Genomic DNA, 17305 nt, shown 5'->3' with positions numbered 1-17305 from the left:
CTAAAGAATATTCAGGAAGAAGGAATGAATGGCAAAGAAATTGGTAAGCATATGGGCAAATCTAAACTTAACACTGACTGTATAGAATGGAAATCTAAAGGGGTAAAGAAACAGAACTAAAATACCTGCCAATAATGAAGAAATGTATTCTGATCTCAGATATCCTAATGCCCTAGTATTTTGGGGGTAAGTGAGAAAATACTGACAGACTTGATTTTGATAAGTTATGTATACACATTTTGTAAAAATTTGTGAATAACTTCCAAACCAGTGCGGGTGTGATAGGAAAGGCAAAATGGAATTTTAAAAACCCAATCAATATATAATAAAGAAAAACAGAATGAGTAAGGGGAACCAGGAAGACTAGGAATCACAAAGTAGTATGGTAGAAATAAATGCAAATTACCACTTAAAAAAGAAATTTAAAATAAATAAAATCCAGCTATAAACTTCACTGACTCACAAAGGATGGAAAAATATACATCATGTAAAAAACTAAAAAGAAGGGCTCTGGCATAGCCCTCTTACTATCAGACCAAAAAAAAAAAAATCTAAGGCAAAAAGCATTACTAAGGATACTGTCCCTAAAGAATGATGAAGGTTCAGTTCACCACAAAGAAAAGTACAGCTGAGGGCACCTGGGTGGCTCAGTTGGTTAAGCGACTGTCTTCGGCTCAGGTCATGATCCTGGAGTCCCGGGATGGAGTCCCGCATCGGGCTCCCTGCTCAGCAGGGAGTCTGCTTCTCCCTCTCCCGCTCCCCACTCTTGTGCTCTCTCTCTAATAAATAAATAAAATCTTTAAAAAAAAAAAAAAAGTACAGCTGTGTATTGAAAACAAATCAATAATGGACTGAACTATATAAAGAAATCCACACTTCTTTCAATAACTCAGCAGATCAAAAATTAGCTAGCGTACAGACAACGTGAACAAAACTAAAGCTTTATCTAATCTAATGGACAGAGAGAAAACTGCAACCAAAATTAGGGAGCACACATGATCCTCAACTACACTGAGAACTTTTATGAAACTGACACATACCAAGCTTAGAAATGAAACAGGAATAAAATTCTGAAAACTGAGTAAGAGACTGTACCTTTAAAAACTTATAGGATACATTCAGCTAAAGCAACACATAGAAAGAAAAGTGCAATCTTAAATGCTTACTGAAAAAGAAAAGGCTGGAAAAATAGTGAGCACTCAACTAAAGAGGTAAAAAAAAAAAAAAAATAGGTGGAAAAACGTACGTTAAGAACTGAAATTAATGAAATAAAAAGCAAAGACACAAAACAGGATTTAAAAAGTCACAAACTGATTCTCTAAAAAAACCCAAACTATGGAAAGGAAGAAATGTTGAGGGAGGTACAAATTATATTAAAAATAAGCAGGGAGGGCGCCTGGGTGGCTCAGTTGGTTAAGCGACTGCCTTCGGCTCAGGTCATGATCCTGGAGTCCCTGGATCGAGTCCCGCATCGGGCTCCCTGCTCGGCGGGGAGCCTGCTTCTGCCTCTGACCCTCCCCCATCTCATGTGCTCTCTCTCTCATTCTCTCTGTCTCAAATAAATAAATAAAATCTTTAAAAAAAAAAAAAAAAAAATAAGCAGGGAATATATCTGCAAATACAGCAGTGTTTTTAAAAAATAATAAGCATCACTATGAACAACTTGAGGCAAGTGGAAAACTCAAAGAGAAGTATGTATTTCTTAGAACAAGGGTCTAGTATCCAGAAAATATATAGAACTCTTACAACAACAACAACAAAAAGACACTCCAATTTTAAAATGAGCAAAGGATCTGAATAGAAATTTCTCCAAAGATATACAAATAAACGGCCACCAAACATATGAAAACATGCCCAACATCATTAGCCACCAGGGTAATGCAAATCAAAACCATAATGAAATACCACTTCACATCCACTAGATTGGCTATTAAGACAAATACCCAAAAAACAAAGAATAGGGGCACCTGGATGGCTCATCAGTTGGTTAAGCAGTCGACTCTTGATTTTGGCTCAGATCATGATCTCTGGGTCCTAGGACTGAGCCCTTCGTTGGGTTCTGCGCTCAGCAGGGAGTCTGCCTGAGTATTTCTCTCCCTCTCCCTCTGACTGCCACCCCCCACAAGCGCCTGCTCTCTCATTCTCTTGCTCTAAAATAAATAAATCTTAAAAAAGAAGTAATTATTAGCAACAATGTGAAGAAATGGAATCCTCCTATATTGCTGGTGGGAATATTAAATGGTGCAGACACTTTGAAAAACAATTTAGTGATTCCTCAAAAAGTTAAACATAACATTACCATATGACCCAGCAATTCTATTCCTAAGTAAGGAATGTGATTGTGGCCAGGTACTCAAATACCTGTATATCACTGCTCACAAAAGCCTTAATCATAATAGCCGAGAGTCAGAAACAACCTGAAGGTCCACCAACAAACAAAACCAGCTGAGGGGAGTGGGAGGTACAGGCTTTCAGTTATGAAATGAGTAAGTCTCAGGGATGAAAGGTACAGCTTAGGGAACATAGTAAATGGTACTGTAGTAGCGTTGTATGGTGAGCATAGCATTACACGTTGAGTTGTCCATGTTGTACACCTGAAACTAATGTTAACATAGTGTGTCAACTACACTTCAATCAAAAAATAAAAAACAGAAAACAAGGACAACTATAAGCAAAAATATCAACATGTATTTAGAGATAATTCCAGGTGAGAGAATATGAATACTTCCCTTTTTGATTTTTTTTTCATTTCCAAGAACAAAAATATTGAAGCATTTATATACTATAGTATCTTTACAGCTTACATACATATACTCACACAATGATATAGTTGTATTAGGATCATGCAACTGTGGCTTTTTAAAAACTATTTCAATTTTTTCTGTCCCAGTATTGTCAGTAAAGATTTATCTAACATTACTACTTTTCCAATAATAGAGGAAATGTCAATAAGTGTATGTGAAAACTAATATTAAAAGATAAAATGCTCAAATACAGTATAGAAAGATTTTAAAATTTAATGTATCTCACTAAATCACACAATCTAACTGACATTATTTTTTGGTGCAAACTCATTGCCTTTTTGAACCTTGTCCTGGGGGCAGTATAAATCTATGTTTCTATTTATTTCAGAAATAGAAAATCTTTCCATAAAATTTATGGAAAGCAGACACACAAACACCTGAAGCATTAGATACAAAGCTAAGCCTAGGAAAAAAGACAAATTAACCCAACTATGCATATAAATGACTGCTCCCTTCATCACTTAAGCTCCTTAAGTGCACAGCTGGAAAACATGAGTAAAGCTTTCAGAAATCATATATGAAATGATTGCTATCCTCTGAGGTTTGTTCAAAGTAGTTCTGAGTCATGTAATTTAAATGCATAAATTCATTACAAATATCTACAATGACAGTGAAGGGTTGAATTCACTTTATAACCCAAGGTAAGTTTAAAGGTTTATAACGGAATAAAGAAGATATTATATTAAGCTGATTCCCTAGAGAATCTAGAGCAGGTTTTAACTAGGAATCATATTTATTTAAAAGACAGCATCACACTATAAAACATGAAAGCCTTTAGTTACAGGACTGTATCTTAGTAGACATGACTGGTTGTCTATACCACAGTCATTCCCCTTCTTCCCCCTTCCCAGTAGTGCTCTCTCATTTTCTGTATCTCCAACAGAGGGATAACCCACCCCTAGTTATCTTAGGCCCATCATCACATTCTATATCCCTGGCCACAATCACTGCTTAAATGGTCCCAAAAAGGCAACTTGCAGGACTCTTCCTTGGAACGTTGCATGAATTGCTACTGGTAGGCAGCCAACCTAGGACCGAAGAGGAACCAGCGTTTAGCTGAAATTCAAATCACAAAGATAGAAGAGTTCAAGAAATTAGGTCCTTTGGATGGTATCATTGAGCTGCTGGATCAAGCAACTCTACATTAAAGCCTACCCTATTTCTAGACTTCTAATTTCATAAGCCAGGGTGTACTGAGGTTTAAGTTATGTGCAAAATAAAGAGTCCTGACTGATACTGAGTTTAACCTCAAACAGTCTACTCAGAGGGGGAAAAAAAAAGGAAATCCACAACTCATATCTTATTGACACAGTACTTAATGTTGATGAGGGGTCCAGAATATGCCATAGTGGCATAAAAATTATTCCAAGATGAAAGCATCCGAGAATAGACTTTGTTTCTGAACCCTCTTATCTCCCTAAAAGCAGAGCTTCCCAAAAGAACTCAGTTGTTGTAAATCCCCTCCCAGAAGTTTCACAACCAAGGAAGTCAAAATTATCCTATCTTCCATCTATTCTCCAAAGGGCTCATAAATCACTCCTAAAAGTCATTTGTCTTCCCCTAAGTGCCCCTTTTCCCTCTCTATTCCCCAACCAACAGTATATAAGCCCCAAATTCTAACAGCCTCCTTGACTCACACTTCTATGTGAACTCAAAAATCTGTTCTCTTGCTAATCTGTTTATCAGTTTAATTAGCAGACCTCCAAACAATGAACAGAAGAGAACAGAAAAAGTTTTTTCTCCCCTACAAAGTTAACTACTTAATGTTCTACTTTCAGATTAAGAAATCAAGGTTTGTTATAATCTTAAGTGACAGCAATGAAATTAGGACAAATGACCTCTTATTTTCCAGCCTATATCCATATAATTGCACTGCTTGCCTTGCTAAAATCCACTCTTCCCAGACACAAAATCTTACAACACTCTAATCCCATAGCATTATTCGAGAATTAACACTATTTCAAAGTCACAGTATAGTCTAGTTTAACAGATATGTGTCAAGTATTTCAGATCAAAGTAAAAAATCTTAACCCACAATAAGGAAGAGAGTATAATGGAGCTGGAGGAAGCCAACCAGGTTGCCAACATTGTTCATCTGAAGAGGGAAGAATGGTCACTTTTGCCTCTATACTTCTTTGTATCATTTTGTTTCACTTGTTCTAATAGTATGTGTTACCTTCATAAGTAGAAAAGCTTCAAATAAAGAAAACACTTTAAAAATTTACATTCTGGTATTTTGGTCCATCATCATTTTGGCTTATTTGCTGCCAGTAGGTATGTATCCCAAGGGCTGGATTTATGTGGTCAAAATACTGCATGACAGGAGCGATGGAAGGCCAGAAGGTAGGGACGGAGTAAATCAAAAGGCATAATATGAAACAAAAGTATCCAACACTTTATCATCCTGCTGCTTTTTGTAATTATCATAGTAATGGCTAATAATCTTGTATATAATGCAAACAAAATGCTTACTGCAGGAGATAGCTTTTACTGTCCAAGAGTGGAAGAGGGAGAAGAGAGGTCCTATTAGGCAGGGCCTCCACATCTATTGGGCAGGCTGTGAATGTGATGACCCAAATAAAAAGGCAGCTGCATGGGCTCTTCAATAGAAGATCCGTATACTGACAGAGGGGCTACAAATTTTAAGAAACTCTTAAACACTCCCAATTTATACACATCAACTTCTGGCCAGATAATGCCCAGTGACTGCCCAAGAGCACAGCACTTGCAGCAGGCTGCATACTGGTGAAAAGAAATCACATGCTCATTCTCACTTTGAAATATGATTGCATTCCTAATTTATTAGGAGTAATTTATTTTATTAGCAAGTAGTTCTCAAAGTGTGGTCCACAGACAAGCAGCATCATTTGGGTACATGTGAGAAATGCAAATTTTCTAGCCCCACCCCAGACTGAAAGATTCTCATTCTGGGGAGGGAGCCCAGCAATCTGTTTCAGCAAGCCCACCAGGTGGTTCTGATACATGCTTACGTTTGAGACCCACAATATTAAAAGCACAGCAACTTTTAGAAGAATAAAGTTCGCCACAAAGGGCGAAATCAACTGCAGCATTTCAGCAAAGCTAAGCTGCAGAGACAATGAAACGTTCTGATTCTTGCCTTCCCACCTCCCTATTTTAGTCAGAGCTTTTATTAACCACCAAGAACTACACCTTTACATGCTTTCATTTAAAGATGTTTACAGGGGCGCCTGGGTGGCTCAGTCAGTTAAGCATCTGACTCTTGGTTTCAGCTCAGGTCATGATCTCAGGGTCCTCAGTGCGGAGTGTGCTTGTCCCCCCCCATAAATAAATAAAAACTTTAAAAAATAAATAAAGACCATTTACAAATATCCAGCTCTGCCCCCATCACAGGAAAGGCCACATCCCCATCTCCTGGTAGCGGAGGCGGTTTCAGCATGTCTGTGAGCAGTATTTCTGCCCACCACTGATCTGAAAGTTGTACACCTAAAATCATTCCACTAAGACCAACATTACAGAGGTCACAATAGCTAAAATGCAAGTTTTCCCAAATGAGAGGCAAACAATGCAAGTTTTTTGGCTGCTTGGGCCTATCACTGACAAAACAGTACCAGGAAAGTAAAGCATCTATCCTATATATGCATGGATTTCTAAACCCAAAGAGCACAGACTAAATGAGGTTTGACTGTTTTAAACCTCAGTTAACGATCCAGTAAAAACAAAATAAATCGATATCCCATAGGGCAAACATTAACCCAAATCAAGTTATTAAGAATGCAAAGAATCTAGTGGCGCCTGGGTGGCTCAGTCGTTAAGCGTCTGCCTTCGGCTCAGGTCATGATCCCAGGGTCCTGGGATCGAGCCCCGCATCAGGTTCCCTGCTCGGCGGGAAGCCTGCTTCTCCCTCTCCCACTCCCTCTGCTTGTGTTCCCTCTCTCTGTGTGTCTCTCTCTGTCAAATAAATAAATAAAATCTTTAAAAAAAAAAAAAAAAAGAATGCAAAGAATATAACAATTAGCAAACCAAACTATTACTTTAATATGAATGATGTGAGAGCACTTATTCCCTGCATGATCATTTTTGACAGAAAATTTTAAAGGTATTATTTTTAAAGTCATAAAATTGAAAAACCCTACATTCAATGGTCCCATATTAAATTTGTTCTACAAACTTTTGACAGCGAATTTTACCATTTGATAAATTTGCTTTCAATTTCATTTTCTAAAGATTTTTTTTTTTTTTTTTTTTAATTTGACAGAGATAGAGAGGGAGAGCACAAGCAGGTGGAGTGGCAGGCAGAGGGAGAGGGAGAAGCAGGCTCCCCGCTGAGGAAGGAGCCCGATGCGGGGCTCGATCCCAGGATCCTGGGATCATGACCTGAGCCGAAGGCAGCCGCTTAACCGACTGAGCCACCCAGGCGCCCCTTCAATTTCATTTTCATACAAGGATATTTTCAACTATTTCAGAAACTATTCCCACTTTATATATAAATTACTGCTTAGTATTGTTATAAACCTGAGGACACAGATCGCTTACACCCTAAATGCTCTTCTCAACTAACAAGAATTTGGAACTAAACAGTATTTAGAGTATGGTTAACTTTTTAGTTATATCAACAACTATTTAGGAGATACACACATATTCTATCCTCTTCCCCCAAACACTTTCCTACATGGAAAATAAACAAAGGAGAAGTTGCCTTCTCTTGTGTTCCAAATTTACCTTTATCTTCTCTTTTTCAGTGACTACAATTTTCCTTCTCTCTTGAAATTAAAACAAAATTCAGACTGCATATGTGAAATCTTTTACTTGTGAGATTTCCTTTAATCAGGCCAGTTATGCCCAACATTTATTTCCTGTTAATCTTTCTTCATCCACTAAAACAATTATTATTTTTAAGAAAACAACAAACTTGCCCCATCATTTAATCTTATGTCCACGATCTCAAAGGTGCCTCATAAAAATACCAAAATTAAATACGAAAAAAAGAAAATCTGAAAAGTTTTCTGACATGCATTTCAAAAATACTTCGCTGCTTAAATTCAAGAGTAGATTACATACCTGATCCATATCTAAAGTTGTTTCTATCATTTCCTGAAATTTGGAGAAATCAGAACGAAGATCAATAAAAGGAGTGACAAAAACTGCCAACAATAAACTCTGGTGTTTTCCTAAAAGAAAGCAAAAAATAATAAAATAAAATGGTCCTATTTTGAAAAATGGAAGACCACACATCATAAAAATTCATCTGAGATAATAAACAGCATGTGATCCAAAAAGCACAAGTAGTGCAGCAGGTCTCCAAAGTTACTATTTACTCCCATATTTTAATTCAAATGTGTTTAGTATTTATTTTATAGGAAGGGAGATCATCTGGCACTCAGAGCTTTCTAATAAAACACTGCCTCCCTACCTGTCTGTAATCTCCTTCATAAAGAACACTAGAGATGCAGAAACATGAAATTAATTACAACTAAATGAACTGTATTTCTTCACAGATTTAATAACCCGAAGTCCAAGTCATTAAAATAAAATGCCTCTAACTTACCTTATATCCCCAATTTCCATTAATAATACAGTGTTCCAATTAACAGATGTTAAATCAAGCCAAGTATTTACACTGGCACTTTACTTGATGCTATTTAAGAGCACATGCTAGGGAATTGTATGAGTAAGTGAAGCAGCAGAGTCTATAGTGTGAAAGGCATGAGTACAGACCTGGGTGCCAACCCCAACTCTGCTACTACTGGCTCTGTGATCTGGAACATGTTACTCTGAGCCCCTTTCCCGGGTCAACAGGAGTAATGACAACAGCAACCCAGAAGAGGAATAAATGAGTTAACTTTACATAACACTTAACATAACATGCTTGACACTTAACAGGAGCTCAGCTACAGTTACCATGTATTGTTACTGGTTACACTGCAAGGATTTTTTTTTTTTTCTGATCTCCAATAAATTCTTTTACAAGTATTCTGCAAATGATCTCTAGCCTACTGCATTTTGTTCCAAAGCAATAGTTCCTAATCTTTTCTAGAAGTAGCAGTAGCTCTTAATTGAGAAAACGATGAAAAGCTACTATGAAGTCAGCAAAATTAAGAATTCACGTTTTATTAATCACAACAGCATCTACACATATTTAGAAAATAGTACATATGTGTGAAACATCATTTAGACAGTCTATAAACAACACTTTGACCACATAATGTCTGTTGTGCTTCAACACCTGGTTCTTTATTCTGAATTAGCTAGTTCATATGCTATTGGTAAACAGGAGAATAATGGAAGCAAGGCGCGGAGGTGGCACTGGTTCACAAATGATTTTTTCCTAGCCCATTAGTGTTCTGAAGTGATCAAGGGCAAGCTTTCACACAATTAAAGAGTAAACTTAGCAATATGTGAAGACCTCGGAGTAGTTGGCCTACTGGCCAGTGTACTTACCACTATGCTAAGACACAAAGAAAAGCAGAGTATAGATGAAAAGTACAAAACATTTGCTGGTGTTTAAAAGAATTTTTTTTTTTTTTAACTAAATTCTCTACCCTGGTTTGGATGTTTAACTTTTGTGAAACTGACCTTTATTAGAAGCAAACAGCCTTACAGGGCATCTCAAAGGAGGAACAAGAACCCTAGACTTTAAGGCTTCATGCAAAGAGTCACCTGATGCTCGTGCTGGGTACAAATGCAATGGACATGTATGCAGGCTACTGTTTCATTACAGTTTGCTAATGCTTTTGCTATCATTTTAAAATTTTCATATACTTTGAGGTCTACCTTAACTCCATTTTTTCTGTTACGTTTTCTAGCACACGACACTGAAGAAAGTTAAGTTTGCTAAGAATAAACACATGGTATTATTACAGAAATACCTGTACAACCTTCAGAACCCGTCATCCTCAACATGTCCTCGGGTCCCTCAAACACATAGGCCCACCTTGCTGCAGCTCTTCTCAGAGTCAATAGGCCCCTTCTGAGCTCACCTGCTCCCTATCCTACAAACTTTCACTAACATCTTGAATTCTTTCCCCTACCTATAATTTGTACTGAGCCCCAGCTGTCAATTTCCAACTGGATTTTTTTTTTCCCCAAATGGTTATGGTTTTTTGAATTAAAAATAATAGCTTTACTGAGATATAATTCACATACCAAACAACTCTCCATCTTAAAGTGTAAAATCCAATGGTTTTTAGTTTATTCACAGATTTGTGTGATGACTACTATGATCCATTTTCGAACACTGTCACTGCTCTCAAAGAAAAAGGGAACCCTGTACCCATTAGCAGTAACTTACCATTACCCTCCAACCTCCGGCCACTCCTCCAAGCCCAGGCAACCTCTAATCCACTTCTGTATCTATAGATCTGCCTATTGTGCATATTTCACATAAATGGATCATATGATACTGTGACTGACCTTTTTCACTCAGCATAATGTTTTCAAGGTTCATCCATGGGGCACCATGCATCCGTACTTCATTTCTTTTTATTGACGGATATATCACATTATACAGATCTAGCACATTTTATTTATCCATTCATCAAGTGATGGACACCAATTGGTTTTTTATAAACTCCATTTTTCACTAGTTATCACAGCCTAAAAGGCCCTACACAATCTATTTAGGGTCTTCACGCAAGGACTACAGACCCTTAAATTCAAAGTACTACATAAACACAGAAAAAAATTCCAAATTCATTTTCTCTAACATCTAACTACAATCTGACACCTCCTTCCATTATTAATGTGTGCAATACACCACAGTAGTATTCCCAGGACCTATGTCTTTGTCATCAATCAAAATTCCAGATATATTTTCATATCATATTACAGTTTTGGGAGATAATTTTAAGTATCATTTAAATTCATTATTAGTTCAAAACTTAAGACCTTAGTAGGGCTTCACTCAGATCATGTTATTTAATGCATTAGTAAAAAGGATTTATTTCTTTATCAAGTTTGTTTTATATTTTGATAAGTGTTTCAATATAATTGGTTTCTTCTGCAAGTCTGTATTACTTTATGCATTTACAAAAACACTATTCTGAAGAGGGGTTCATAGACTTTATTTAGGGTCCACAGCACACAAAAAGTTAAAAACCTCAAATAAGCCTTACCTCTCTGGCCTCTACTCATAACATGGCCCTTATTCTCTATCTCTATGCTTGACCATTCTAGCCTTCCCTCGCTCCGTCAACAAGTTAAGCCTTAGGCACTTGCACTAGCTGGTCCCACTAGCCTCCCCCCAGATCTTAAACAGCTGGCTCCTTATCAATCAAGTTGTGGAACTCAGACAGCAATTCCAGAGAGACCATCCTTGACCAAAAGATCGAGTGTCTCCCTGGCCCCAGCCAAGTCACTCTATCATATCAATATATTATACTTCCTGGGGCGCCTGGGTGGCTCAGCCGTTAAGCGTCTGCCTTCGGCTCAGGTCATGATCCCAGGATCCTGGGATCAAGTCCCGCATCGGGCTCCCTGCTCGGCGGGGGGCCTGCTTCTCCCTCTCCCACTCCCCCTGCTTGTGTTCCTGCTCTCTCTGTCTCTGTCAAATAAATAAAATCTTTAAAAATATATATATATATATATTATACTTCCTTTACTGTACTTATTACTACTTGAAATTCTTGCTCACTGATGTTTATTGTCTGTCTCCCTCTATCCTTCCACTATTGCTGACCCTCCATAAGAACAGGGACATTAACTGTCACATGTACTGTTGTACCTCCTAGAACAATACCTGGAACAAATTAACTATCTGTTGAATGAATGACTTATTGAAGGAAGGAATCAAGGGACTGGTGAAGCAATTACTGGTCATTAGTTCTGATACACACAACACTCATCTAGCAAGCATACCAAAGATGACACAAGGAAATAACTGTTAGCTTCCTAAGTGCACCAAATATGAAATGTCCAAGTAAATCAAATCATTAAATAATTTTTTTTTTTAAGATTTTATTTATTGGGGCACCTGGGTGGCTCAGTCGTTAAGCGTCTGCCTTCGGCTCGGGTCATGGTCCCAGGATCCTGGGATCGAGCCCCACATTGGGCTCCCTGCTCCGCGGGAAGCCTGCTTCTCCCACTCCCACTCCCCGTGCTTGTGTTCTCTCTCTCGCTGTGTCTCTCTCTCGACCCGAGCCGAAGGCAGACGCTTAACGACTGAGCCACCCGGGCGCCCCCATTAAATAATTTCTGTAGAAACTCCAATTCACTGCCAGCCACTAAAAGATTTATTTTAACTTCTTGAAGTTGCTGACAGCATACACAAAAATAAACTCGAAATGGATTAAAGCCCTAACTGTGAAACATGAAACCATAAAACTCCTAGAAGAAAACATTGGCAGTAATTTCTTTGACACTGGCTACAGCAACTGTTTTCTAGACATGTCTCCTAAGGCAAGGGAAGCAAAAGCAAAAGTTGACTGGGACTACACCAAAATAAAAAGCTTTTGCAGTGAAGGAAACCATCAACAAAACAAAATGGCAACCTACTAAATGGGAGAATATATTTGCAAATGATATACCCATTAAGGGGTTAATATCCAAAATATATAAAAAGAACTTCTACAACTCAAGACCAAAAAAACAATCCAATTAAAAATGGGCAGAGGACCTGAATAGATATTTTTCCAAAGAAGACATACAAATGGCCAAGAGACACATGAAAAGATGCTCAATATCATTAATCGTCAGGGAAACACAAATCAAAACCACAACAGATATCACCTTATACCTACTGAATGGCTAGAATAAATAAGACAAGAAGTAACAAATGTTGGTGAGGATGTGGAGAAAAAGGAACCTTTATGCACTGTTGGTGGGAATGTAAACTGGTGTAGCCATTGTGGAAAACAGTATGGAGGCGCCTCAAAAAATTAAAATATAAATACTATATGATCCAGGAATTCCACTACTGGGTATTTTTTACCCAAAGAAAACAAAAACATTAATTTGAAAAGATACATGCACCCTCTGTTTACAGCATTATCTGCAATAGCCAAGATATGGAAGCAACCTAAGTGTCCACTGACAGCTGAATGAATAAAGATGATGTGGTACTGGGACGCCTGGGTGGCTCAGCCGGTTAAGCGTCTGCCTTTGGCTTGGGTCATGATCCCAGGGTGCTGAGATCCAGCCCCACATTGGGCTCCTTGCTCAGCGGGGAGCCTGCTTCTCCCTCTGCCGGTCGTTCCCCCTGCTTGTGCTCTCTCACTCTCTGCCAAATAAATAAAATCTTAAAAAAGTTAAGAAAAAAAAAGATGTGGTACGTATGTGTACACACACACACACACAGGATTATCACTCAGTCATTAAGAAAAAAGGATGAGATCCTGCCATTTGTGACAACATGGATGGATCTAGAGGATATTATGCTAAGTGAAACAAGTCAGAATGAAAAAAACAAATATATGATTTCACTTATATGTGGAATCTAAAAAACAAAACGAATAAACAAGCAAAAAGCAGAAACAGACCCATAAATACAGAGAACAAACTGGTGGTGCCCGGAAGGGTGGGAGTGGGGAGATGGGTAAAATGGGTGAAGGGGAGTAGGAGATACAGGTGTCCAGTTATGGAATGAATAAATCACAGAGATGAAAGGTACAGCATAGGGAATGTAGGCAATGGTACTGTAATAGTGTTCAGGGTGACAGATGGTGGCTATACTCGTGGTGAGCACAGCATAACATACAGAGTTGCTGAGTTACTATGTTGTATACCTGAAACTCATATATCACTGTGTGTCAACTATACTCAAAAAAAATTTTTTTTAAGTTTAAAAAAAAAAAAAGAAAATGACTATGAGACTGTCTAATTAAGTTAAATGAGCAAGCAACACTAAAATCAAAACAAACTACAGGCTAGTTCTGGACAGCAGATAGAAGTGCCTCCTTACACATGCCCTACTGACACTAACCTCAGAGCCAAGGCCTGGCACTAGTCACAAGTCTGCTATATCAGACTTGTGTTCATATAGTCCATGACTGAGAACATCAATCTGAAGTCTAAATTAATTATAAAGCTGGCACTAACATTTTATTCTATTAAATATTTTGGTAAATGATAATAAAAAGACATGAGTTTCAATTAACAAAAATTTAAAGTTTATTCTATGCCTACATTTCCTTGACTAATTTTACATAAATTCTTTGTATTAATTTCAATCTCAAAGTTTTATTAAGCATAATTAAACTTTACCTGACCCCTTTAATGTATTTATGAAATGTATTTAAAAGTCCAGGTAAGTGAAAAAATGAGGACAAGATACTGCTAATCAAAGTTTAAGTGTTCACACAAATATGAGGCTGGAGCCAAAAATTCCCAAATTAAATGAAGAAGCCAACAGAAGTAGAAGTGCAGGTGAATCATGGTAAAATGGCTAAGTAATTAAATCACTCTGAATGATGACCCTGGGTGCAAGGTCATCTCTGCTCTTCCTTCCCTGCTGTCAGCCACTCCGCAGTATGGCCTCTCATCCTTCCTCATGGCCCCCGCCTGCTTCCTTCACTCACCCTCTCTTGTCTGTTTCTCTAGCCACCGTCATCCCTCTTCTTAAGTACAACCACTTGTCTCGGTTCCCCCACTTGCTAGTAATACTTTCTCTGACACCACCCCTCATTTTCCTTTCTTACGACTGTCATTTTGACAAGAGTACTTTTCTCTTCTACAATGACTTTTTCTTCTGATTCCACTGATTATTTATGAGCATCATTTTACACCTGTGCTAGTAGTCCCTGGGAGATAACAGAAAACAGATCCGTCTCTGCCCCCAGTTCCTGGCACAGAGCTCCTATAAATGCTTGTAATTTCCTAAGTGTTAAGAGCACTAGGAGCATCTCTTGTTCTAAAAGGGTGATTCTAGGGGGTGCCTGCCTGGTGCCTAGATGAAGAGACACACGCTGTACCAGGCGTCCCTAAAGAAATTTTCTTATAAATCTTGTGACTGGAGGGGCGCCTGGGTGGCTCAGGCAGTTAAGCATCTGCCTTCAGCTCAGGTCACGATCTCAGGCTCCTGGGATGGAGCCCCACATTGGGCTCCCTGCTCAACGGGGAGCCTGCTTCTCCCCTTCCTTCTGCCTGCCGCTCCCCCTGCTTGTGCTGTGTGTCAAATGAATGGATAAAATCTTTAAAAAAAAAAAAAAATCTTTTGACTAGAACTGGAAATGAGTACAACCTTCTTGGAAAAGTAATTTGTCAGTAAATAATTACTTGCTGTTAAAATGCAGACAAGGCCCCTCTGGTCCTACAGGTCAGAGAAAGCAATTAATGTGTTCTGAACTGAAGGAGAAGAAATGACATGATCAGATGAGCTGGGAACCTTAATATGAATTCACTGAGGAGGATGCACAGACCAGGGGAGGGAAAATAACAAATGTGAGGTTTTTAAGAAGAAATTAAACAGAAACATGAATAATTGGATATGGGAAGAGGGAAAAGTTATGTGCCTCAGTGTGATGGCTGTTAGAATAAAATTTACCAATAAAATAATCTAGATAGGGGCGCCTGTGTGGCTCAGTCGTTAAGCGTCTGCCTTCGGCTCAGGTCATGGTCCCAGGATCCTGGGATCGAGCCCCACATCAGGCTCCCTGCTCGGCGGGAAGCCTGCTTCTCCCTCTCCCACCCTCCCTGCTTGTGTTCCCTCTCTCGCTGTGTCTCTGTCAAATAAATAAACAAAATCTTAAAAAAAAAAAAAGAAAAACTAGATATTTAGAGGAGTTGTTTTAAGCACTAACAGAAATTTGCCCTAAATGCACAATACCATTATTCTAGGTTTTGTCTCAACTTTTTAATTTTAAAAGCTACAAGGGGGCTCTACAGCTGGGGACGCTTGCAGCTCTCAGCGCCGGGCCCAGCTTCCTTCAAATTGTCTAGTATTCACAAAATTCTCTACAAGTTCAGCGTGGAGGGTGATCACTCCATGCCCCCAAGTGCATATGGGTTGGTCAAAGCATACACCAATTTTGATGCTGAGCATGATGCTCTGAACATTGAAACAGCCATCAAGACCAAAGACGTGGATGAGGTCACCAATGTCAACATTTTGACCAACCGCAGCAATGAACAGAGACAGGATGTTGCCTTTGCCTATCAGAGAAGGACCAAAAAGGAACTTGCATCAGCACTGAAGTCAGCCTTGTCTGGACACCTGGAGACCGTGATTTTGGGCCTATTGAAAACACCTGCTCAGTATGATGCTTCTGAGCTGAAAGCCTCCATGAAGGGGCTGGGGACTGATGAGGACTCCCTAACTGAGATCATCTGCTCAAGGACCAACCAAGAGCTTCAGGAAATTAAGAGAGTCTACAAAGAAATGTGTAAGACTCATCTGGAGAGGGACATCGTGTCTGACACATCTGGTGACTTCCTCAAGCTGATGGCTGCCCGTGAAAAGGGTAGAAGAGCAGAGGATGGCTCTGTCATTGATTATGAACTGATTGACCAAGATGCCCGGGATCTCTATGATGCTGGAGTGAAGAGGAAAGGAACTGATGTGCCCAAGTGGATCAACATCATGACTGAGTGGAGTATTTGATAGGTACAAGAGCTACAGCCCTTATGACATGCTGGAGAGCATCAAGGAGGTCAAAGGAGACCTGGAAAATGCTTTCCTGAACCTTGTCCCGTGCATTCAGAACAAGCCGCTGTATTTTGCTGACCGACTGTATGACTCCATGAAAGGCAAGGGGACTCGCAATAAAGTCCTGATTAGAATCATGGTCTCTCTCAGTGAAGTGGACATGTTGAAAATTAGGTCTGAATTCAAGAGAGAGTACAAGTCCCTGTACTACTACATTCAGCAAGACACGAAGGTGGACTATCAGAAGTGCTGCGGTATCTGTGTGGTGGGGATGACTGAGGCCCACGACAGATGAGCATCCAGGAGTGGTGCTCCTTTGTTTCCAGCTAACGGTTCTAGAAAATAGCCCTGTGAGGATGACATTAGCATCGCCCTCCCCATCCTTATTTCAGTTGCTTAAGCATTGCCGCCTCTCGTGTCTAGTCTCTCCTTTTAGCCAAAGAAATGAACATTCCAAGGAGCTGGGAGTGAAATCTATGATGTGAAACACTTTGCCTCTTGTGTACTGTGTCATAAACCGATGAATAAACTGAATTTTTACTTAAAAAAAAATTAAAAATGAAAAAAAGAAGCTACAAGGGATAAGGGAAGCCAAGTATATTTTTAAAATAACTACTTCTTAGAGGAGGAAGATGATTTAGAGTAAACCTTCCATTACTCAATGCAAGTCTGCTTTCTAAGCTGCTGCTGCCCTCTGCTGTCTCTGAACTTATTTTTATTTATTTTTTCCAGGAATAACGTTAATGTAACTTTAAACCTAGACTTAATCAAAACCCAAAAACACCATAAGATAGGAGAACATAATCTGAAGCAATATACTAATACACACAAAAAAATTTTTTTTGAGCGAGTGCATATGGGCACAAGGAGGGGCAGAGGTAGAGGGAGAGGACAACCTCAAGGTGGCTCCACACTCAGCACATAGCTGCCTTCGAGCTCGATC

The 17305-nt window shown here is 39.0% G+C and overlaps 1 protein-coding gene and 1 pseudogene across 1 annotated transcript in view; one reads left to right on the top strand and one right to left on the bottom strand.

Annotated features, from left to right (window-relative positions):
* Positions 1–17305, bottom strand: part of MSH2 (mutS homolog 2) — an 80052-nt gene that overhangs the window by 20758 nt on the left and 41989 nt on the right. Inside the window, exon 8 of the mRNA XM_081833516.1 lies at positions 7845–7954. Coding sequence (XP_081689642.1) covers positions 7845–7954 — 110 coding nt within the window. The remainder of the gene's footprint in view (positions 1–7844; positions 7955–17305) is intronic.
* Positions 14084–16643, top strand: LOC102741486 (annexin A2 pseudogene; annotated as a pseudogene).

Source organism: Leptonychotes weddellii, chromosome 10, assembly GCF_054177405.1.
Source record: "Leptonychotes weddellii isolate Sample4059 chromosome 10, ASM5417740v2, whole genome shotgun sequence".
Classification (NCBI taxonomy): Eukaryota; Metazoa; Chordata; class Mammalia; order Carnivora; family Phocidae; genus Leptonychotes; species Leptonychotes weddellii.
Note: the sequence above shows the minus strand (reverse complement) of the source record. Positions and strands in the feature narration are given on the sequence as shown.